Source organism: Carassius carassius, chromosome 19 (genome assembly GCF_963082965.1).
Source record: "Carassius carassius chromosome 19, fCarCar2.1, whole genome shotgun sequence".
Lineage (NCBI taxonomy): Eukaryota > Metazoa > Chordata > Actinopteri > Cypriniformes > Cyprinidae > Carassius > Carassius carassius.
Window position 1 is genome coordinate 30,332,402 of NC_081773.1, and position 26,562 is coordinate 30,358,963.

Genomic DNA, 26,562 nt, shown 5'->3' on the forward strand with positions numbered 1-26,562 from the left:
CAATATTTGCTTAAATATGATAACATTCTAAAATATTATAATTATAATAAGCATTTCTTTCGCTCCATCCACCCTCTTGCATTTTTTTTTCACTGTTAATCCCATTTTTATTTTAATAGGTATTCAGTAATTAATATCATGTATCAAAATTTATCTTGGGCTTTCAAACATGTTTGTGTAATTAGGCTAAACTTTAATCTGTCCTGACCTTATACAGCAGGTTGCCTTCCTCCATCAGCTTCTGCAAGAGGATGATGAGGATGTCGGGTTTGGAGGTCGCCATCGCCCAGGCTGCGTTACCTTGAGAGAGAGAGGGAGAGGGAGAGGGGTGGAGCGTTACATCAATCTGATCCTGAAAACACAGCTGAGCAGAAGAATGGAATTGGCGTGAAATAGAGTTACCTAAAGAGTGTACCTGTTCGATCATAAGGTGACGTTCTGTAGCCTGACCAGGGTTTTAGTGAAAGCAGTTAAGAGAGAGAAGAATGAGAAACAGAGCAGAACGAGACATGCAAAGAGAAAATACAGCATCACTCGTCCACAGCAGACGCCACATGTGTGTCACTTTTACACCAACACAGAGCTTTAGCTTGTTTCCACTGAAGAAAAGAAAGTTCTGTCTCCTGCAGTTCCCTCATCAACCTTAGTCTGGTGAAGCCTGCTTGATACTGAAGAGCTCACACTGTTCATGTATGTGTCGTTTTAAAATCAAATCAAATTGAAACATTAAATGTAAAAAAATGTTTGTTTTTTTACCTGTATGTCATCAGAGCAGGGCTATTTTTGCATCAAGATAATATTTGTTTTTTTTATATATATATATATTTTGAATTATTTATTTCTTGTCTTTTTTTATTAGTTTTCATCCATTTTTACGTCAAAGAGGTTCAGCTGACAAAAAAAAAAAACCCTGGTGTAAATAAAATAAATTCTTGCTATGCTTCAGCCACTTTCATTTAAGTTTTGATGATTATGATGAGTTAATTTTGTTATATGTTAAGTGCAGTTAAATCAGCCTAAGTCAGTGGAAACAGCTGGGTCTGAGAAAGACTGAGACACACAGAGACACACACACACACACACACAGAGCAGGGTCTGTGATGTAAGCGCTTCGGGAGGAAAGATGTGATTGGCTAATGAATATCACATGTTCATGTTATTGATGACAAATGCTCCGGTTTCAGTGATTTCATTCATTCTTCTTCTCACTGTAGTTTACTTCTTGCATTAAAACATGAAGCTCCAACAACTACTCAGTCAACATTTTCTCTGATTGACAAAAAACCCGTCATACTTTTATATTTCACAGCAAATACACACATATTGATATATTGCCAAAAGGCAACATTTGGATCCGTTTGGTCCAGGTCTCACCTAGTTTGGCTCCTTTCTTCAGTAAGGTCAGCACCACTGAGGTGTTTCTGCAGCCGATGGCTCGATCCAGTGGCCTCATGCCACTGTAGTCCACATGTTCAATCACAGCGCCCTTCTCAACCAGATAGTGAACCTGCACACACACACACACACGCCTCAAATCATCCGCCAGAAACCATAGCCAGGATGCTGAAATTACAATGACAGGAAGTAATAGTTTTATGACAAAATACACTACTGTTCAAAAGTTTGGGGTCAGAATAATTCAGAACAATATAACAATTATATAGTAATAATAATACAAATAGAATGTATAAACTGATCAAAAGTGAGCGTAAAGACACAATGTAACAAGAGATCCATTTAAAATACTGTAAATGCTGTTCTTCTGAACAAGCTTTCTATTAATCCAAAAATCCTGAAAAAAAGCATCAGTTTCCACAAAAAACATTGTGCAGCACAACTGTTTTTAACATTGATAATAATCAGAAATGTTTCTTGAGCAGTAAATCATCATATCAGAATGATTTCTGAAGATCATGTGACACTGAAGACTGGAGGAATGATGCTGAAAATACAGCTGTGCATCACAGGAATAAATTGCATGTTACTGTATATTCACATAGAAAACAGTTATTTTAAATTTTAATTTTTCACAATTTTATAGTGTATTTTGAGCAAATAAATGCAGCTTTGGTGACCAGAGCAGACTTCTTTCAAAAACACTTACATATAAAAATAAAAAAAGATTCTGACCCAAACTTTTAAATGGTAGTGAATAAATAATTGACTAATTATTGATAGTGTGTTTCCTACTGTAAATTCCTCAATTGGTTTGACAAATTTCATGTTCAACAAAGTACGTTTTTTGGCGTATTCAGTAGCTTGATGCATTTGGATTGAATTAACCCCTGCTTTATGTCATTTACACAAGAGAGTGACTGTAACATGCAGTGAAGCATAAATACAGAAAATAATCTAGAACACACTTTTTAAAGGATTTTAGTGTTTTCAGATCAGAATTAAACTGTTCTCCTCACTGAGCTCACAGTTTGTTCGGTCATTTTTAACTGCAGCCTCTTCATTTGAGAAATGAGCCTGAACATCCTCTTTTTATAGACAATAAAGTAAAGAAATCAAATAATTATATGCATCAAAATAGATGCACAGTTTGCCAAACAGAGCAGAACAAACCATCCATCACACAACTTACCTTAAACTGGATGCAGAATTAGTGAATGTGAGTGTGTTCATTCCATCCAAATGCATCAAGCTACTAAATATATGCTCAAAAATCCAGTGCATCAGTCAGGTCCCCGTCTGATCTGATCTGTGATACGTTATTCACTCACAATGTCTGCGTCTCCGTAGAAAGCAGCCAGGTCCAGCGGAGTGCGTCCGTTCTTGTCCGAGTGGTCGATAACCGCACCCTTCTCCACCAAAAACTGAACAACATTCTTGTGTCCTTTCAAACACGCCCAGCTGAGCGGCGTTAACCCTTCCTTGTCCACCGACGCTAAAGAGGCACCTGGGAACAGCAGAGGATGTTTGCTGGAGACCTGCCACTATTTTTTCCCTCTTTATTCTTTGTTGCATTATAAACGGCAATGACTGCTAGAGACTGTGCTGATGCATTTGCGCATGTCCCTCACCTTTAGACAACAGGAAGTCGGCGGTGCTGAGATGGCCCTCACATGCGGCCACCATCAGCAGCGTCCGGCCCTGTTTGTCACTCACATTCACATCCGCCCCGTGCTGCAGCAGCAGCTCTGCGATCTGAAAGAGAGACGTTCCTGCATTGAACATCTTTCCTGAAGATGTTTGTGTTGTTGGGGTGTTGTGCATGGTCTCACCTGCCAGTGTCCCTGTCGGACGGCGCAGAACAGCGCACACGCTCCTCTCCTGTTCACCTGCTGAACCTGCACCCCCCGCTCCAGCAGGAAGCTGCACACCTCCATCTTCCCCCGTCCTGCTGCCGCGGTCAGAGCTGAGAGAATAAAGAGGAATGCAAACACACATTCGGAGTTTTCACTGAATTTTACATGCTATTCTAACTCAATATTGAATCGTGGCACATATAATGCATGTTTCTAGATTTTTGGGGGGAGCTTTGCAAGTGTGATTTCACAAAAAAGGACAGTAACTATTTTGAGTTTATGACGCCTCCTCTGCGTTTTATTTTGAAAATGTTTAATAAAAGCAGGAAGGAAAATACAAGGAAATTAATTATCTATTGCTATAGGAAAACTAATATAAAATATTTACTTAGTAAAAATAAATAAAATGTATATATATATATACATATATACACATATATACAGTACAGACCAAAAGTTTGGAAACATTACTATTTTTAATGTTTTTGAAAGAAGTTTCTTCTGCTCATCAAGCCTGCATTTATTTGATCAAAAATACAGAAAAAACAGTAATATTGTGAAATATAATTACAACTTAAAATAATAGTTTTCTATTTGAATATACTTTAAAAAAATAATTTATTCCTGTGATGCAAAGCTGAATTTTCAGCATCATTCCTCCAGCCTTCAGTGTCACATGTAACATCCAGTCTATCACATGATCATTTAGAAATCATTCTGATATTCTGATTTATTATGTGTTGGAAACAGTTCTGCTGTCTCATATATTTGATCAATAAAAGGTTAAAAAGAACTGCATTTATTAAAAAAAAAAAATTATAATAATATATATTCTAATAATATATTTTCTTTATCACTTTTTATCAATTTAACACATCCTTGCTGAATAAAAAGTATTGATTTTATAAAAAAAAAAACTGACCCCTAAATTACTGACCAGTAGTGTATATTGTTATTACAAAATATTCATATTTTAAAAACATAGCTTCTTTTTTTTTTTAACTTTTTATTCATCAAAGTATCCTAAAATGTATCACGTTCTGAAAAAATATTAAGCAGCAGAACTGTTTCCAACTTTGATAATGAATCATCATATTAGAATGATTTCTAAAGGATCATGTGATAATGATCCTAAAAATTCAGCTTTGCATCACAGAAATAAATGATAATTTAAAGTATAATACATTTAAAAACAATTATTTTAAGTTGAAATAATATTTCACAATATTACTGTTTTTTCTGTATTTTTGATCAAATAAATGCAGGCTTGATGAGCAGAAGAAACTTCTTTCAAAAACATTACAAATAGTAATGTTTCCAAACTTTTGATCTGTACTGTATATAATAAAATATTATATATTAAATTATTAAACTTAAATTGATTAATAATACTTTAATGATACTGATTGTACAAAAAACTAAATTAAGTAATATTTAATATTATTTTGTATTAAAATTATATATGAACACACACACACACATATATATATTTCAAATAGTATATGTATTAATTGTAAATAAACTAATACAATATAAATTGATTAATAATAAAATAATTATGAATAAACTAAAACCTAAGTCATTAATAATAAATCAAATATTTACATTTAAAATATTTAATATAACATTATGTAACATTATATATATATTTAATATAACAATAAATATAATAATATTATAATAATTAGAAAATAAAAATAACATGAAATAATACATGAATTAAGTAAAGAACTGCACTAGGAAGAATCTCATAAAGTAATTATGATATAATGTAACAACAATATAACTGGATTTTGTTTATGGTTGGGAAATTAATGCATTAATGTTCAAAGTTTATCATGGGTGTGTGTTAATCTGCATTTTATATTTCATCCAATCAGAATGTAGCACTGGAACTATTAGTTTTATAATCCAAAATGTTCATACAGTCCAACTAAATAATAATATAATAAGGATAGTAAAGGCTTTGAACATTGCAGCCAGCCACAGAATCTGACTGGAGGAATCTCTCTGTCCTCATAACATCTCGGCTCTGACGGGGTCGTCTAGGGGTCACATGACTAACAGCTCTCTGCAGTCTGAGCAAGATTAAAGGATCGGGACTCTACACATCCACACAGCATGCATTTAGACACGATGCCTGAGCCATCAGAGAGACGTCTTCAAGAGCACTGCTTTATGTCACTTTCACAAGAGAGTGACACAGAATCATGGAGTCAAGCATCAAAACATGAAGGGATGCATCCTAAACTAATCCACAGCATGATTTGTTTTTAAAGGGGTTTTAGTGTTCACAGTTTCCCATCTGTGGTGTTTTGGTCATTTTTAACTGCAGCCTTTCCATTTGAGCTCATATACGCTGCTCGAGAAACAAACACTAAACCCCACAACAAACAACACCCATCATTCACAGCTCAAGAATGTGTCTGGGCTGCATTTGACTTCAATAATAGGAATAAACCAACAAGTAATACTTTGTAACCCTCTCTTGTAATTTAGATCCGTTCTGCGGTGCTGAAAAAACAGCACAAGTGTAACAAGTTGGGAAAAATACCCCAAATAAGTACAGACATTATTTTTGGAAAGTTGTTATACCCTGTGTGAGCCAAGTCAGTAGGTTTTAGTCCAGTGCAAGAACATTAACTCTCATATTTTCATTATGGTAATGTGTATTTAGCTCCAATCCTAATCTAACAAGCTCATCAAGCTCTTCAGGATCGCTAGAGAAGCACAGGGAAGTGAATTTGAGGAATCCTTGTGTAAACGAATGTTTTGCAGAGCAGATCTAATATCCCACAGCGGACAGATCTATCTGTGTGTGACGGCGCTGCTCATCCATCAGACAGTGAAGGGACGTCTTCAGTGAAACCAAACGGCTTCAACATGGACGACTGTGACACAGCATCTGCTAACCTGAGCAGAACCACACAATCCCCCACAATGCATCTGTAAACACTATGAGTCTGCGGTCTGGATCCTCAACAAACATCTGACACACATCAAAGATCTCAAATCAGAGGAATCCAGATCTCTCTGATCTTCTGACATAAAAGTCTTCACTGTGCTGTGAAATAGAGGGTGACACGGGAGTGGGTTTTCAAACCTTTCCCGCCCCACTACCAAAAAAATCCCATCCCGTCCCATGAAAAAACTGGGGGGAAATCCCATCCTGTTTTAATCCTGGAAGAATGATTCCCATTCCCTCCCTTACCCGTGTTGTTTTTTTGTCATCTGTCAGTTGCAGTAAAAAAATATAAATAAAAAACACAGCACAGATCACAGCATGCCCACTTTAGTTGAATAAAAATCCAAAATTTAGTTATTTGCCATTTTATTGGAACTGAAAGCCATCTTAAACAATGCAGTGTGTATTGCACACATAAAATTTCATGCTTCAGCTTCCACACACACTTCAATAGCGCACATTTCTCTAGGTTAACAATATATATATATATACACACACACACACACACGCATATATACACAGTACTGTACAAAAGTCTTTGAGGCCACTAGTATTTTCACCAACAAAAAATGTTCATCATCAGTCTGTCTGGAATAACATGAAGAAACAGAACAAACTGAGACAGACTCAATGTCAGATTTCTTGTGCAAACAAAAATCTCACTGGTTTATAACAAGTAATGGCAAAATTAATGTTTGGAAATGTAAACTGATATTTACTATTGACACACTACAGCAAAAGATAGAAATAACTGACTTAAAACCAATTTTTGATGATGAAAATACTACTGGCCTAAGACTTTTGCACAGTACTGTGTATAAATAAAATGTATTATATATTATCTATGTATATCCACACAGCACCACAGGCGGCGGGAGTTGGTCCATTACCACAGAGGAGGTAAAAACAATCCTACATCCATCAGTCTGTCTGTGCATCCATCTATCTTAGCCACAAGCTGAAAGTCCTAGCATCCATTTAATATCTAACACAAGAGCACTCAGAAGAAAAGAGATCTCGGCTCTTCTGCTGCTGAAGGACCGCTCTCTCATCCTAGCCCCTATTCCTCTTTTCATTATGAGGAATGATTTCAAAGAAATGAATCCATATTGTTTTGTGCACAAGGGTTCAAATTCAGAGTTCCTACTGTATTTTATTATTATTTTTAAGTCATTGATTATAACTGGACTTTAAAAAATAATTTTACAAACATTAGCAATGTCAAAAAACAATATTTAGCCAAAAAAATATTTAAGAGTGAAATTTATATTTAGATACTTATTTAGGCCTGGAAATTCACAGTGAAAGAAATGGATTTATTCATTATTATAAAATCAATTAAAAAAATATATATATCATTTAAAAATAAAATTATATAAAAAAAAACCTAAATATAAATGTAGAAATTTTAAAAATAAAAATAAATGTAAATCAATTTAAAATATTAACAGCAATTTCTTTAAAAGATAATAATAAATCAAGATTTTTTTTTTCCATGGCATGCCTGGAAATTAAAATAGTTTACATAATATTTTCTCGAAAGACGAGGGGGAACCCATGTTAAGTGAGAAAGCGTCTTGTTTCAGGTTTGCAGAGGTGAACAGCTGCCTGGGGAAAGACACTCTTATCTGTTGAATATCTGTTTGGGTTCAGCTTTTTGTAGACGTCCTCAATGCACACACACAAATGATGCCGAGATATACATGTATTTCTGTGTGGCCTTGTAATGAGGAACCAAAATATGCTTGACATCTCTGTAAGATAAATCATACTGTAGCTTTCTATCTCAAAACTCCTCCTCAGGGAAAACAGAGCTCTTACTGAACCTAAAAGGACAAACTTCTAGAACTTCAGACAGATGAATGCATTTAAACACATGACCACACACACATACACAGTTTGTGTACCATGACTGCAATGCGAGTTGCACCATAAATGTTCAATATGTAGCAATTAAATAAGCAAACATTCATAATAAAAGGCCATGTGATGATGCACTTATTAGCTCAAGGTCTTGCATTTATCTTTCTCTGAAATGCACAGTTTGTTTTGAAGAGTCAGTCTCTTCTGGATAATTCACTTCATTTCTCCCTCTATCTCACAATACATACAATACAGCAGTTTCTCTTTCTTTACAGCGGCACTTAAAGCCAGCGAAGGTCACACTGGATGCAGAGCTGTGTAATTAAATGAGAAGAACGCCCACGTCTGACCTTAAAATTGTAATTAAAAAAAAAAGTCTGAAAAATACAATCTGTAATTTGATATTTGACACTACCCACTATCATGCAACGTCTTATTTTAAAATAGTTTTAACAGGATTCATTTGGAGTATTTAAGCTTTTATGACAGGGAAAAAAGGCAATAAAAACAGAAAGAGAAATCATGACACGGTGAGACAGACGAGAGATAAAACAAGACATGAAGGACTGAACGTACCTGTTTCGCCCCACAGTGTGTCGTGGGCATCCATCTGCACCTCCAGTTCATTATTCAACGCCAACAAGCCTTCCAGCACCTGAACACCAAAACACCAGCTCACATCACTCAAACAATACTAGAACAGAAGATCAAGTGAAGAATGCTACACGGATGAAACCAGGGTCTGACCTCCAGTGGCTGGGCATTTAATGAGGAATATGTTACATGATTAAAACTGATTATAAGAATGGGAGTCTGAGTTATATTTAACTAAAACTAAACCATAAAAAACATTTGGGTTAGTTGTACTTTAATAAAGTTGCTAAATTTAATATAACATTTTTTAATTTTATTTCATCTGTTTGCCAAGGTAACATTTCACATTTTTAATCAATACACACAACATAAAAAAATTAAATAGATAATAAATTAATAAAAAAAAATTAAAATGATAAAAACACAAATAAAAGTGACAAAACAACAAAATACATATTAAAACTAAAATGATAGAAAACAGATAATATAAAAATGTAAAATATTACTAAAAAGTATAACAGTATATCAATGTTTCTAAAATAACACGACTGTTGCTAAAGTGATTTAAAATAAAAACATTAATGCTGGGTACAAAAACAAGGGGAAAAAATGACAAAGAAATATATTTAATAAAACGAACAGTTTCACGGCTGGTTCATTTTCTCATTTCACCCAAGATTAACAATAACTCTCGACTATCTGGGTTGATCAACAGGAAGTTGAATGAATAAGTTCAGACTGAAGCGTTGGTGCTGGAACCAAATCAAGACTAAACAAACCACAAGAGCTTTTTCCCTCTGCTTCTTCATCGGCTCTAACAGCTTGACCTTACAGACCGGCGTGTTGCTATGGCTGTTCTCCCATGGCAACCGCATCCTCACAACATCTATAAGATTTATTATACTTCAAGGTCTGAGTCTTGAGTTCACTGCACATACATCCACATAAACTTATATGTGTGCATAAATGTGAGCCATGAGGATGCAATAGGACCAGGATGACATCGATGGTGATGGAGATGTCTATTTGACATATTTCATCATATATCGAATTTAATAATAGTGTGGTTGTTTTCACACATGCTACTCTCAGACAGTTAAAGTAAAAAAAAAAGAATAAAAAAAAACTGAAATCAGCTCTGAAACACTGACTGTATGTGAAGAAGAACAGCTTCCCAAAAATTGACTAAAACAAATCTGTCAGTACAGTACTCTACATTCATCAGGGTTCTTACACCTTTTCCAAAGTATAATTCAAGCTCTTTTCAAGCAGTTTTAAGGCACCTTTTAAAGATTTTCCAGCACTTTACAACTGTGGTAAATTACGTTTACATACATGTTTTTGAGTTTATTGGTCTAGATGTTACTGTGCTAATATCAAGCCACCCGTCTGGATTGCACATAATATTTTGCCTAAAATAACCAGCATAAAGTATATGAATTATCAAATTAATAAATAAATTTTTCAAAATAAAATTTAAGGCTTTTTAATACCTGCACAAACAAAATGAATACTGTATGAGCAATGTCTATGGTAATGTAACGGAGTTAAAAATGCACTTTAATAATTCTTATTCTCAAAATAAGTATCTGTGAATTTCATTTATCATTTAATGATTTTATTGAATATCTGTGAATTTTATCTCTTTGAGTTATTTTTGCGAATGTTTCCTGTGGAAATTACCCTATCTGCACACTATCCCTTCTGTACCTCCTAAGCTTCCGTAGTGCTCGCACTCCCTCAGTCTCGTTTTGCACTGCTGAGGGTAAGCTGTGAAGAAATGTGCTGCTAGGCTAATGTACTGTTTTCTTTGGAAATTGAATCATTTAAGTTATAACTTTCAATGCACATTGTCTGATGTTAATACAATAATGCGATGTAGCAGTTTTGTGTTAGTTTGACCGCTAAAATAATTATTAGCAGTGTTTTCATATTCAGTTTCTAGCCGCATTTTACCACGGCAGGCGGGCCTTCTCATGTGAACAATGTAGCTCGTCGGAGATTTCAGCGCTCCTTTTGTGTAGAGTAAACGCTGTATTTTTGTATGTTTAGGAAGCAGAAGTACAGTAAGAAGAGTCCAGAAGGCAATTAATGTGCATTGTGTTCTACAGGTATGCGTTTTTCTTTTGTTTATTAATGTAATTTTCGTTGTCTCTGTTACCACACACTTTTTATTCAGCCCACTAAGTGTTGCTGTTATGCTATTTTCTTTAAGGAAACATATGTACTGTGTTTATGGATTTGTTGCATTTTATGCTTAATATTTTCTGGACTTAGTTAATGATTTTCTGTGAGTAATGTGCACACTGAGCAAAATACCTCATGTAATGTTAAAGTAATGTATTCTAAATACATGATGTAGATTATTCTGGTGAATGAAGTGGCTCAGTCTCGTTTTGCACTGCTGAGGGAAGCAGAAGTACAGTAAGAGGAGTCCAGAAGGCAATTAATGTGCATTGTGTTCTACAGGAGCCAATAAATTGTGAAAAAGAAGTCATCTCGTGAGTCGTCCTTCATATACCCTAACCGAGGCCGTTACAGTAACATATAAAATGACTGTAAAAACAACAACATGATTTACAGGTTATTTACAAGTAACTAAACTTTTCTATAATGATAAACCTCACATTTCAGCCATTAAAGTCAGAAGTAGCTATTTTAAGTTACGTTTTTCTTAAGATAAAACACCCACACACAAAAGTATAAATTATCTTAATTTAAAGCGCGCACACACACACACACCTCTCTTTGTAAATCGTTTGGATTTTTGTAGGCACATTAGAAATTTTGCATTGTTCGAAACAAAATCAGCAAATTGCCAGCAGGTGGCGCATTTGGAACGGTACAAAACCATTTATATGAAGGTCGTTCATTTGAATGTCCTTAAACTTGAAGTGACAATGACAATAAAGTTTTTGTTTGGGGGAAACGACACATCATATTCATGACATTCTTCAAATTGGTCATTTTAGTAACATGAAAACAAGTTGGTAATTCAATTCGTGATTAAAACATACAGAAAACGAGCAACAAACATTTCTGATTATTGACTGATGATTTCACTGAATCTCGCTGTCTACACCGCAAAATGAATTTCTTTTGTTTACATAATTTCTGCTGTTAATGATGACATTATTCGAGAGTACAGAATATGTTTAGTGAGCTCAATGTGTGATTTGTTATAATGCCTATTAACCTAACCCTAACGCTGGGGAAAAGACCTGCATAAATAAATTTGTGAGCAGAAACTTGTATGGATTGTGAGCAGATCTTAAAGGTATATGCCACGATAAACACTTTTCATTCTTTTTCACTTTAAATTGCGACAGTCTTAAAGATTTCGTTTAAACGAAAGCGCAGAATCTTCCATGAAAAAATACATAAAAACAGACTTAGCAAGAGACTACTCAAGTATTTAGTTCTCATTTTACCAATAATTTGTCATTTTCAAGCCATTTGTCTATTCCTTTTACTGAATATTTTCAGTTTAAAGCATGATTTAAACAGATACAGCACATTCACACGCAATCGCTTTCACAATAATGCATTCAAACAAATTTAATCTTACAGTGCTACTTTATCTGTAACTGATTTTGAATGAGCAGAAATCGGTAAGAAATACATTGATCTGCAGATCAAATAACTGAGTTATTTTCATCACAAGCAAAATTTGCACAGCAGAAAGCAGCAATTATACCTTTTAATGCTGTCATTCTTATTAGTTTGGGTTGTAGTAGGAAAAAAAAGTTTGCACACAACAGCCTGAGCCACTTTGAAACTTTATGTTATGTAAAAAATAAAAAACTATTCAGTAAGAAAGCAAATTACTATGAAGCCAATGGAACTGCATTTTCAAGCACTTTATCCAAAATCCAAGAATTTTTTAAGTTTTGAAAACAATGCATTAAAATTCAAGCATTTTCAAGGATTTCAAGCACCCGTACGAAGCCTGATTCATACTAAACTGTACTCTTGTGCATTATTTACAGCTGCTTTTGTATGTGATGCTGATTTGATTTTATAAGTAACAGATGCTTTTCATTCAGCTTATTTATTATTAACGTACTCAACGGAAGCATTTGACAAATTTGTGACACACTACATGTTTTAGGTGGTAAGAAAAACAATTTGCCCTCATAAAAGTTCAAAATGGCCCTGTAATTATTGCACCATAATAGAAAAGTGTGTGTGAGCTCACATGAATGTGTCCCATACTGCAGGCGGCGATGAGCCCCTGCTGCAGGGCTTTGTTCTTCAGACTCAGGTCCTGTTGACCCTCAGTGCTCCAGCTCAGCTCCAGCAGACACTCGATGACCTCTGAATGACCCCGCAGGGCTGCATGCACCAGCGCACACTGGCCGCTCTTGTCCACATGATCCACCTGACCACAAACCACAACATTAACACAGAGTAAATTAATCATTATGCACGCAAATCTAGACATCTCAAATATTAGTCTTAGGTTAATTTATTGAAAGACTGAACTCTACTTTCTTAATACCAGGGTTATTATTGTTAACCTAAAACCAAAACCATTAAAACATATGTACATTAATTGAAATAAAATAATATTTTATTTTATTTCAGCTAGCTGCCAAAGCACCTTTTCTATTTTTCATTTAGTGTAACATGAAGTACTAAAGCGAACTAAAACTAATGATTTTTAATAAAAACTATACAGACAAATTATATAAATTTCAAAAAAGACTGAAATTACTTGAATTTTATCGCCAAATAAAGTGAATACAGGAAATGTAAAAGTAAAATCTAATTCATAATATTAACAAAAATAAAATAACATTGCTTTTTACACGTTAGTGTCGATGTTTCATTGGTGCATATTATTTCCAATGCAACATTTGCATTTTCAAGCAGTTGAGTAGAAAAAATAAAGTCCTGTCCAACATTTTCTTTTGTTAAAAGATCTTGTTTCACTCAAAAAGTAAAATGGATTTTTAATGACACTTTATGTTGACATTTTAAATGATAGTTTAATAATCATACAAAAATGAATCATACAAAACGCTCTTAAATTAAATATATTTGTAATTATATTTATAAATGAGTTTAAGTACAAATATATTATAAATACAAATGTATGTACCATTAGAATTTTTAAGTTTTTCAAGCCTTTTCTGCTCATCAAGGCTGCATTTATTTGATTAAAAATACAGAAAAATTGTGAAAAAAAAGTTTCATTTTAAAATAGCTGTTTTTTATTTGAATATCTGTTAAAATATAATTTATTTCTGTGATGCGCACCTGTATTTTCAGTCTTCAGTGTCACATGACCTTCAGAAATCATTCTAATAATATTAATGATCAATGTTAGAAACAGATGTGCTGCTTAATATATATTTTTTATTTATATGGGAATTTGTGACATTTTTTCAGGATTCTTTGATGAATAAACAGCATTTATTCAAAATAGAAATCTGTTTTTTTTTTATCAATGTAAAATACTCTTAATTCTACAAAAAAAAGAAGGAAAGAAAAAAAACAAGTACTGACCACAAACTTTTGAATGGTAGTGTCTATATTTACAAAATATTTAAATACTTTTTACTCAAAGAATCCTGAAAAGGGCATCTGAAGTGAATAAATAAACCTCTATATCTGCACTGACCGTGGCTCCTCTCTTACAGAGAAGACTGACCAGCCCCAGATGACCAGCGGCCGCTGAGTAACACAAGGAGCTCATGCCGTTCTCTGAAATCACATCCACGTTTGCTCCGAACTCCAGCAGCAGGCTGACCATTTCCTGATGGCCCAGGTGAGCCTGGACGCAGAGGACCGGGGCGTTGTTCAACACCTCCGTACGATAGTTGACATTGGCTCCACCCAGCATCAGCAGACGGCTCACCTAAAGACAAACCAGACCGTTCAGAAACTGACAAATGATGCTAGAGAGCTCAAACCGAGTCTGAATCAAGAACAAGAGACATCATCCACAAAAACAAAATCCCTAAAATCCAGAATGATAGAGAGTGATATCTTCCTCCAGCCCTCACATTGTGTCTTTCTTTGTAAAACAATGCCTCATCCTGTGTTTAAAGTTCACAATGAACAAACTGCTGATTGGTAAAGCATGCTGATTACGATTCACGGGTTCATTAAGTGCTCCGGCGCGCGGCGGCACATTGTGTCCCAGTCATTAATCAGCCTGGATTCTGCTTTTGATAAGGGAATGAATAACAAACGTTTAATCAGCAGCGGCTGCACGGCCCCAGAGCGCCTGGAAATTACATTTGTTTTATTTAGCAAAACCACATGAGAATGTTTAGATACCACCTTGAGGAAGAGAGAGAGAGATAGAGAGAGAGAGAGATAGAGAGAGAGAGAGAGAGAGAAAGAAGAGGCCAAAGATAAATACAAAATACAGCTGCATGCAGCAATTACAGGACCAAACTCGATGAACAGTCACTGAAAAACTGTTTAAAGAGTTCAAGGACGAAGAGAGAAAACTGTTAACTCTTTGTATAAAGTAAGTTAGCAGAAAGTGAAACACCATGTTTAATCAACACAATATGAGGAGAGAAAATAATTAGTCCAAAGGTTAATAGCCCTGGAGGGATTTAACAAAATGTACTGTTTGTGGCAGTAGAGGGTTTTACTATGTTATATATAATTTTATATAAATTAACGATATACTGCACTAAAAATTTGAACTATTTTAGATTTTTTAAGTTATGACATTTAAGCAATTTTTTCTCTCCAAAATTCCAAATAAAAGTGATACAGAACCACAAATACTTTTAACATGTAGCAAAAACAACACTGTAACTGCTTTAAATTTATAAAGTTTAAATTTATTCGTTTAAAACTCAAAACGTGGGAAAAATTAGTGCAGTTCTGATTTGAAACTGAAATTCTAAACAAACAAACAAATATTTATTTATTCGTTTTCAACTTTTTCTGTTGATTTTGAAGTGAAATGCAAATAAATATATGCATGTTTATATTTGTTCATTTTCTGGTGTTTTTTTTCTTATTTTTTTTATTTCTTTTTAGTGTTGATTTTGGAGTGAAATAAATACATGTATTATTTATTAATTTGTTTTCTGTTAATGTAATGGTTAAATCTGATCTGGATGGATGCAAAAAAAGAGGATAAAGAAAACCAGAGAGTGTTCAGTGCATTTGTCAATATGAGTAATGTGTTTTTGCTTCATTTGCTCAATTCAATTGTTTCATTGCTGTATTACACAAGTCCAGCTCAGAGCAATCATCTGGACGGCTTTTCTCTTTAAATGACCTTTAGATGATTAATTAACACCGAATCTAAAAGAGTTTGATAATTACTTAAAATGCCAAGGCTTCTCATCAGCTTCATCTTTTTATAATCTTCAGATCATTCGATGGAGTAAAGACATGCAGCACTAATCTGACAATTAACAGTGGATTTGAAAGTTTGATCAACACAGACATAATCATGACACTGTTTTGGATTACAGTAATGAGTCTCGAAACCTGCTGCCATCAAACTAATCAGCGCCCGGGTCATTCCCTGTTCATTAAATACAGGAAGTCACCAAAATCCTTTCAGGTCTATTATATACACATATTAATGAGTAAAAGAAGTGATGTGTCTGAACGCAGTCCTAATGATGACATCTCATTATAAACGCTTGCACAGGGAGCTGTAATGTCATTCAACAGGGAGCAGGACTCATCGTAGGGGTCAAAGGTCAGAGAAAAACTCTACATTCTAATTGGTTCTCTATGAGTCATCAGTGTTGATACAGTTACACATCAGCAGCAGGTATTATATGAGGAAGACAGCTACAGACAGTCTAAAAGTAATGGGGGAAAACATCTGGAAGCGAGACTATGTGCTGACCTTGACATTGGGTGTGTAGAGGTTTCTAAGGGAAGCCAAAGCAGCTGAAAGACCATCAGTACTACAGCTGATCCATAAGGCTTGAAGAACACTGGACGACACACCGGTCTTCTTACTCAGACCCTTCAAATGAGCACACATGAATACAGTATTTCCAATATTACATCATAAATGTAAAAATCATTAATACAGATGTGTATATTTCAGTGGTGTCAAAATAAGCTTAATGCAGGCAATTAATTTTTTCAGTTTAACGTGCATTTAAAAATGCAACAGGACATGCCTAGATAAAATCTCTTTGATTTAATAACTGAAAACAAAAAATAAGGCAGCCAACAACTTTTTAACAGATGGATAGATGGATGCATCAGGTACCTTGAAGATGTGTGCTTTCAGGATGTGGTGTCCCAACTCCATAGTCTGCTGTCTGTTTAACTTCCCCTCCTGCCTCGACAACATGAAGGCCATCAGTGCATGTCCACTCCTGCAGAGAACCGTGCATTTATGAAGGAAGAAGATGAGAAACAGCACTGAGAAACACAATGATTGCCAGATCCAGCTGTTAAAACCCTCCTTCCTTCATGTCATCTGCCTTAACCCTGCACAAACTTAATCCTGCTTTTATTTTCTGCTCACTCTTGCAGTTCATCACACAGTATTTATAGCAATTGAATCTATTATTCTCATTCATGTTCTCGATGGGTGAAGGGTGAATCGGAAAGGCGTGTTTTTAAACATCAGGTCCTTGATTTATTTGATTGGACTGTCAAAACCACTGAGATTACAATTAGATTATTAAAAAAAAAGGAAAATATCACTTTTTATTTCCTGGCTTAAGTGGATGCCACTGGCCGAATTAAACATGCAGTGAAAATAAGTGTTTGGTTCACTTTTCATGGCAATTTCTGCCTTTATAAATTCAGATTTGTTCCACACTTTTAACGAAGGATCAATTGCATGTAATTAAAGGTCAAATCTTCTAATCTCTGAGATGAAACGAGCTTCTCGTGAGGTAAATCTCTGACTAAAAGCTCTGTGTAATGTAGTTGATGCAAGGCTGTGAAAGAGTCCAGAGTTTGGTCTGTCAGTAACAGCGCCCCTGTAAAACACAGAAGGGTGGAATAGGCTGTCGCTGGTGTTAATTAACCGAGCTTCATTAAAAGGCCATGCATGAATGCAGCTGGCTTTGATCAGCGCTGCATCTCCTCTACATTAAACTCATTCTGTCGCCTTTCTTTTCTCTCTCTCAGCAGCCGAATAACAAGGCAGGGAACCTTTTAGAAGTCCCTCTTTTTCAGAGCCAACTTTTCTAGTATGAACCGGGAGAGGGTTCAGACACATAAACAAATACATAGAGCAAACATAAACAAGCAAAAAAGTTACTTATTTTAATATGTATATTTGTCATTTATATATTAATAAATTATAACAGCATCATTTATTAATTATTTAGACATCAGCCTATTGAAAAAATATATTATATACATGTGTAATTTATATATCCCCTGTAAAGATCACTACGTTGTCATGGTTTGGGGCCTTGTGTGTCTCAATGACCCAGAGCCATGTCAGACAGGTCAAAGGTTAGAGATCAGACTAAGAGGGCTCATTGACCCTCCTGGTTGGGGATTGGATACTGGAGTTAATGCCAGAAGACCTGGTGGATGTCCTGAGCACCAAAACCAAGACAAAAATAGGATTTTGGAATGGGAGGACAATGTATGACAGAGGTGAGCTGGCTTAAGTAACATCAGAAAGTAGATGTAATAACTGACATATCCTGGGAGCTAGGGTTAGGATCAGGAAAACTGAGAAGCAGTACAGGAGGAACGGTGTTATACTCCGGAAGAGATGACAATCAGCACTTTGAAGGAGTAGCCATTATCTTTAAGAAAGTTATAGAGAAATGTTTGATATAGTGGAAACCTGTTAATGACAGACTCATTAAGATCAGACTGAGAGGGAAGCAAATTAACACGACTATCAGTATTAAACGACAGCGATAAAGATGTAAAAGACAAATTTCATGAGCAGCTAAAAGCTGTGTTGAAGGAAACACCAAGACATGGCATGAAGGTTGCGATGGGAGACATGAATGCAAAAATTGGAAATTACAATCAAAACTATGAAATAGCCATGGGAAGAGAGGGCTGCGGTACCATGAATGAAAATGGGGAGGACTGATAGATCTCATCATTGGAGGGACGCTCTTTCCTTACAGAGAGATTCAGAACATGACCTGTTACTCTCCTAATGGAACAACAAGATGTTAACACCAGGTGGAAACATATCAAAGCAGTGTATCTCTAGACCAGCGAAGCATGCTTGGGTTCCAAAGGAAAGAAAATAATGGATCCCAACAGACACCTTGCAGGCCATCAATACCAGGAGAAAACTGAAGAAGATGCTCAATCAGAGAGACTGAAAGAGAGATATAAGCTGAACTACGACAAGTAAATAGAGAAGTGATGAGACTGGCAAGATCGGATCAAAGAGCGATCACTGAAGAAGCTAGAAGCAGGAGAGAACAAGAAAAAGTATATAAAATAACCAAGGTGATCTGTGGCAAACATTAATCAAAGACAAAAATGGAAGGAATAAATTATGGAAACCATAATGTCCCGTAAAAACAGGACAGGACAATATAAATGCAGAACTGTTCAAGGCAGATCCAGAGCTTACATCCAAGATGCTTCTCCCACTCTTTACAGCTACATGGAAAGAAAAAGAGATCCCAACAGACTGGTCAGAAGACATCATTGAGAGGATCCCCAAGAAAGGTGCACTTAGCAATAAGTGACGTGGAATAACGCTTATGTCCATACCATGTAAGAAATCCTAATGAAAATCAGTTGACCAACATCTTAGAAAAGAACAGGCAGGTTCCAGAGAGGAACAGACTGTATAGATCACTGAATCATCATTGAACAGTGCACAGAATGGCGGAGACAACTATACATCAACTTGGTAGATTTTGAGAAAGCTTCTGACAGCCACCACAGAGACAGCCTTTGGCGCATACTACGCTCATATGGAATACAACAGGACATCGGGGCGGCAGTGGCTCAGTGGTTCATGTAGGTTGTCTACAAACCGGAAGGTTGGTGGTTCAATCCCCGGCTCCACCTGACCAAGTGTCGAGGTGTCCTTGAGCAAGACACCTAACCCCAGCTGCTCACGACGAGCTGGATGGCGCCTTCAATGGCAGACACCGCAGTCGGTGTGTGAATGTGAGTGTGAATGGGTGAATGTGAGGCAAAATTGTAAAGCGCTTTGGATGGCCATGTGGTCTGTTGAAAGCGCTATATAAATGCAGTCCATTTACCATTTTACCATTTACTTAGTCCTTCTCATCAAAAGCTTCTACAACAGCTTTACATGTAAGATGGGAAATAGCGACCATCTTTTTTATGTCAAGACTGGAGTGAGGCACGGCTGTGTGATGTGGGCATTCATTTTTAACATTGCCATTGACTGGGTGATGCAGAGAACTACAGAAAACCAGTCAAGACCTGTGAGGTGGACGATCTGGGTTTGATCTCCCACACACAACAGCACATTCAGGAGAAGACAAACCATATTAATACATATGCTGAGCAGATAGGTCTAAGGTTCAATCCGAGGTGATGCATATAGAAAGCTGAATAGTGTCTGGAGGTCCCAGCAGTATTACATAAAGACTAAACTGAAGGTGTACCAGAGCTGTGTGCTTCCACCATGTTATATGGTTCAGACTGCTGGAGGATGACAGACATTGACCTGAAAGAGATCTCCGTTTTACTTTAGGATCATTCTGATAGGATTCAGATAGGATCATTCTGAATTTACTGTCCACGAGCTGCTTGCTCGTTGTAAACAGGGCAGTATTGGAACCATCATCATGAGAAGAAGATGGAGGTGGATTGGTCACTAAGGAGAGAGATCTGAAATATATTACCCGCACAGCTCTTTTCTGGACACCAGAGGAAAAACGTGAGAGAGGCAGACTAAAGAAGACCTGGTGCCGGATGTAGAACAAGAACTAAAGAACCTGAACCACACTTGGGGCCCCATCCAGCAGCCGGCCCAAAACAGACAGGGGTGGAAGACTTTTGATGCTGCACTACATGCCAAGGGCAAAATGAGAAGTAAGTCATTTATATATAAAGATAAATAATAACAGCATAATTTATGCATTATTTATATACACACCCACAAATTAGAAATAAGTAAATAATAAGTATAATGTCCAATTAAGTATATACTGTGTGTATATATACACACACACACACATATATATATTAGTGCTGTCAAAATAATTAATTGCAATTAATCACATCCAAAATAAAAGTTGTTGTTTACATATTATGTGTGTATACTGTGTATATTTAATATATGTATATATAAATACACACATGCATATACATATTTTAGAAAAAAAAGGTACATTTATATATTAAATATATTTATATATGATATAATTTATATGAGTATAAATATTCAAAAAATATATGCTGTATGTGTGTGTCTTTATATATACATAATAAATATCCACAGTACACACACATATATTATGAGAACAGAAACTTTTATTTTCGATGCAATTGTTTGACAGCAATAATATATATATACACCATATTTTCCGGATTATAAGTCGCACTTTTTTTTCATAGTTTGGCTGGTCCGTGACTTATAGTCAGGTGCGACTTATTTATCAAAATTAATTTGACATGAACTGAGAGAAATTAACCGAGAGAAATTAACCAAGTTAAAACATTACCGTCTCCAGCCGCGAGACGGCACTCTATACTGCTCAGTTCTCCTGTAGTCTACACTGAAGACATAGAGTGCCCTCTCGCGGCTGGAGATGGTAATGTTTTCTCTTGGTTCTTGGTTCTAAATAAATGCAACTTATAGTCCAGTGCGACTTATATATGTTTTTTCCCTCGTCATGGCGTATTTTTGGACTGATGTGACTTATACTCATGTGCGAAAAATACGGTACACACATACATAAATATACATATAATATGCAAATTTGAAGATAATGATAACCAATACAAAATAATAATGATAAATATAATGCAAAAGTACAAATAAATAAATAAAATGATGCAAAAATCTTGATAGTTAAAAAAAAAAAGCCCTTTATTTGATTTTTTTGGTCTTTGTAAGATTCACCTTCTTCTGTCTGTTATCAAAGCTGGACTGGCAATATATTTAAAAGTAATTAAATGAGAGGACACTGGATGTTCTTAAATCAGCACTGGCTTTCATCATCTCCTCAAGCAGATCATGATATTTCATTAGTCGACTGTGAAGACAGATCTGGCATCTCACTCACTCACTCACTCACACTCACACACACACACACACACACTCACTCACACTCACTCACTCACACACACACACACACACACACACACACACACACACACACACACACTTATGGGTACGAGAGTATAAAGACAGAGACGTTTCAATAGAGGATTTCAATTAAACCTCAGTAACAAAAACAGCATTAGAGTTTGATTCATTCAAGAGAATCAGGTCAAACTGATTCAATCTAGGGATGGGCGTTTTCCACAAATATCACATTCGAATGTTTGAGCTCACAAAAAACGAATATTCGAATATTCGTTTATTTAAATTAAGTTTAATGAGTCAGACGTTATTTTTCAGCAACATTTGTTTTCGTCATTTTGAACATGCTTACAATAAGCTTGAACATTAAACATCATGTTTTGTAGCTGAAAACCTTTAACAATGCGTGCAAACAAACAAAAGTACAGATTAAAAGCAAAAAAAAAAAAAAAGTGAAAAAAGAAAAAACGTAAAGCAGCCTGCAGCAATTAGGCTATTGTACAGAATGTAGCTTACACTTAACTTTTAAACTGTCAGCAAATGTTTTTTGCTTTTTTTCTATTGTTTCAAATGTTCTTGTTAAGAAATACGGGCATGTAAACATGATTGGGGGAAAGTCGGCTCCTTAGTCTGTTAACAATAAGGCCGGCCGCGGAGAAAACGCGCTCTGACGGCACAGACGTTGGCGGGACAAATAACAGTGTGCTAAGCGAATACGTTTTGTGAAGCGCTTCGTGTTTTGGTTTCACCACTGAATGGGATCCTCATCTGGTGGAATACATGGCTCCAGCAAGAACTGTTCCCACTCGTCTCGGCTGGACTCTCTGTAATCATCGCTGAAGAACTGGCTCAGCCTTTTCCGACGAGTGGGCATTGCATCTTCTTCATCGTGGCGGCTGCATCCGCACCACTCGCATCAAGGAAAATGTTCTGATAATGTTCAATAAAGTTTTTTTTTCTTACTTCTCTCATGTTTTCATCAAGAAACCTGAGATGTTTGTGCCGAGGGTCTAGGGCGGACGCGAGAAGAGGAGTTTTCACTGCATTCTCCAAGTTAGCGGTGTTTATTCGTTGCTTGAGAGATGCCACAACAATGTTCTGGGATCACTTTCTGTGTTTATCCACGGCATATTTGAAGTACTGTAGAAGACCGCAGTTTAGGGGGCGTTCACATATCGCGTCTTTTGCATGCTCAAGTTTGTTATTTCTAATGTAGGTGCGCGGTATGCGCGCTCATAATGGAAGCGACGCGTGCGCATCGCGGTCCCGTTTTTTCCAGGCGCGTCCGCACCGCATTGAGTTAAAAACATCTCAACTTTTCAGAATGCCACAAGCGCACCGCGGGTCATGTGACAAGAACTAAACATTCAGCTTCATCCTTTCCCGTAACAACGTTGAAAGCTCAGCCAAGATGAAGGAACAGCTGATCATAGCTGTATATGGATTGCCATTTTGAAATAAATTTAGTAGCAGAGCTACTGAAAGCGATTTTTTTTGTGCTGCAAATACATTTATCCTTTGCTGAAATTTCCGCGTCTTCATGGAGAGAGCGCGTCATTGTTGCTTAGCCTTAGGAGCGCTTCTGCCCGAGCGCTTTGGAAAGAAGGAGAAAGCGGTGCGCATAGCCTTTTCCACGCGTTATTAGGCGCGATATGTGACAGGCCCCTTATTCATTCATTAGTCATTTTTTGCTTGCATACACTTTCAAATATGCCATGGAGAATCACAAAAAGTGACCAAATTAGGTTTTATTGTGAACTTTTTTTTTTTTGCGAAATTCGAATATCATTTCTTTTTATCGAATAATTAGAGCAGAACGAATATTCGAATGTTCGACTATCCGTGCACACCCCTAATTCAATCACTTGAAAAACTAGAGTCAATCAATCATTTAAGCATATACCGGATTCATCTATGTGGCTACATTCACTTGAAACGATGAATTTGTGGTTGTGTGACATATACTTAATAAATTCATCATTACATAATATATAGCAAAAAAAACAAAATATAATTTTTTTATTATTATAAAAAAAAGATAACTGAAAGTTTATCAAGAAATGTATTACTTATAATTATATTATTTATAATGTACTCGAATAATTTTAAAATGTAAGCTTTTTTAATTTTTTTATATTTGATAAAAAGATAACTGATAGTTTCTCAAAAATGTATGATAATTACATTATTTATAATGTATTCAAATTTTATTTTTTTACATTTATAATAACAGACTATATTCAAAAGGCTGGAAATATTATATATAATCCATATTATATATACATACATATTTACATTTTCAGCCTTTTGAATACATTAAATTATTATTATTAAAATATCTTTTTGAAATGATTAACTGATATCTCCTTTTTATGAGAGATTTAAAATGATTATAATTTTATGACATGGATATGTGATTTTTTTTTTTTTGCTTACTTTAGAATAAATTTGAATAATTTATGTTAAATTATCAAAATATATGAAACAAACATATTTACATTAAACCAATATTATAAAAAATAAAAAATATTATGATTATTTGATTTATTAGTTTATATTATTCATATTAAACGTCAACACTACTGTACTTAACTATACTGTAGAAGCTGAAAACAGTTTTTTTCCTCCACTCTCTGAGGCATCTGTTAAGACACATCACTGAAGCTCACCTGGGCTCACACAGGAAGTCGGAGCTCTCTCCATCCGCTCTCCACACCAGCCACTCTCTGAAGGACGGGTGGCAGAACATCCGTGTCTTATCCCTGCGTTTGATGAGGAAACACGAGAGCGTCTCCATCCTCTGCTGGAAGTCGTCCCACAGCAGCTCTCCTCGCTCGCTGCCAGCATTCAGCGCCTGAAACAGCTGCTCGTCCGTCATGGGGTGAAGGGACGCCAGCGCCACGTTGAGAACGGGAACGGCGCGCTCGAACGCAGAGTTGCTCATGAACTTCATGTTGCACTGCAGCAGGTAGAGCTCTGACACAGAGACGGGCACCACCTTGTAGCCGGCGCTCTTGATGACCAGATGACCCTTCTCAAAGAGGTCAAGGGTCAGTTTGAGGTACAGGTACGAGCCCTGGCTGCGGGAGATGAGGTGGGAGCTGACTTTGCCCACAATGATGGGGTCTGCTTTGCCGTTGAGGGAGATGTTGTTGAGGATGTTCTGGCTGGTGTTGATGCGGTGCTGGATGTAGGCGTTCAGGTCCGTCCCCATCTCCTTGCTGTCTGGAAACTCATCCAGACTGATCTTAGAGAAGGGCAGCAGACTGGTGATCTCCTGAAAAGACGAGATGGAAATGTCATGACATGCATCCAAAACCTTTCCCAGCAGATTTCTCTGAGGAGGACAATGTTGATTTTCTGCCTGATGGAAGTTTTGAATACGGTTCAGTTCATTTTTCTCCAATGAAGATTTTTGATCAGATATGTCACTGACAAATACTTGCTTTTTCTTTACAATCACACACACACACACACACACACACAATTATTAAGGTCCACAAGATCAACTGAAAGACTGGTTAAACACAGTCACTCACACACATCAAATCAATAAGGCCAATAATCCTGTTATATTGCAGCAATAACACAGCACCGCAGAGATGAGAGAGAGAGAGAGAGAGAGAGAGAGAGAGAAACACAATTAATTTTACATCACGCAGGAGCCTCATATCACACATCCAGTCTTCAGTGTCACATGATCTTCAGAAATCATTCTAATACACTGATTTACTGCTCAAGAAACATTTCTGATTATTATCAATGTTGAAAACAGTTGTGCTGCTTTGATATTTTTGTAGAAACTGTGCATCCTTCCTGAATAAAAGTATTAATTTCTTTCAAAACAAATAAATACTTACTAACCCAAACTTTTGAAAGTAATGTATGTAAATATTATAAGTATTGTACTATTGCAATTAATAATTAATATTGTAATTAATTATGAATCTTCCTTGGGTTCATTTGATGAAAATAACATATGCCTTGACTACTTTTACTACAGCAGTTTTTACTGTATTTTACTGCTTAAACATGTTAAATTACCAGTCTACAGTGCCATACTGGATATATAAAAAAATGAGCATTTTTAAAATATTTCAGAGAAAATACATAAATCTCAAGATATACAACAAATACTTTCAAAAGGCTGAAAACCATTGCAAAGTCCTATTGAGTGCCAGACTAGCTCTCCTCTCTTATAGTGACAGCTAAAGCAGAACGCATTAGAGGGCTTTAGCATAAGTACACACACACACACACACACTCTCCAATCTGTCGTCTGACACATATCAAACACTAGATGACTCTGCTCTGCTAGTCGAGCACTACCTTTCAAACTGTCAAAACGCAACCAACACGAACACTGTCTCTCTCTCGAATGCACTCCCTTTTCCTTTTCACCTCCTCCTGTCTGGATTACTGTCTAGCTGTCATACCGTCTCACTTAAAGGGTCAATGTTCCTTATTAGAGCTACAAGACTCTCCTGCCAAAAGTAACACGATGAGGTGGAGAGAATCTGAGATGGGGAACGTAACACCCAACCTGATCTGAGCAGATGAGAAAAATATTCTGGCAAACCAAATGAAAAGCATGCGGAAGCACATACCTGGTTGATCCACAACAGTTTTTGTGTTTGTGATGGTTGTTCATGAGTCCCTTGTTTTTTTCTGAACAGTTAAACTGAGAACTGTTCTTCAGAAAAATC

The 26,562-nt window shown here is 36.0% G+C and overlaps 1 protein-coding gene across 3 annotated transcripts in view; it reads right to left on the reverse strand.

Moving 5' to 3' along the window:
- tanc1b (tetratricopeptide repeat, ankyrin repeat and coiled-coil containing 1b) overlaps positions 1–26,562 on the reverse strand; it is a 201,634-nt gene that overhangs the window by 4,312 nt on the left and 170,760 nt on the right. The window contains exons 13-24 of one of the 3 annotated variants that reach the window (XR_009422458.1): positions 24,526–25,133; positions 16,889–16,997; positions 16,514–16,636; positions 14,300–14,536; positions 12,872–13,054; positions 8,656–8,734; positions 3,228–3,361; positions 3,027–3,150; positions 2,727–2,902; positions 1,375–1,507; positions 403–445; positions 209–300 (exon numbers count right to left, since the gene is read on the reverse strand). Coding sequence is in view for 2 of the 3 variants with exons in the window: in XM_059500645.1 (XP_059356628.1) it covers positions 209–300; positions 416–445; positions 1,375–1,507; positions 2,727–2,902; positions 3,027–3,150; positions 3,228–3,361; positions 8,656–8,734; positions 12,872–13,054; positions 14,300–14,536; positions 16,514–16,636; positions 16,889–16,997; positions 24,526–25,133 (2,028 nt within the window). In the remaining variant the exon portion in view is untranslated. The remainder of the gene's footprint in view (positions 1–208; positions 301–402; positions 446–1,374; positions 1,508–2,726; positions 2,903–3,026; positions 3,151–3,227; positions 3,362–8,655; positions 8,735–12,871; positions 13,055–14,299; positions 14,537–16,513; positions 16,637–16,888; positions 16,998–24,525; positions 25,134–26,562) is intronic. The other 2 variants (XM_059500645.1, XM_059500646.1) reach the window with 2 other exon arrangements.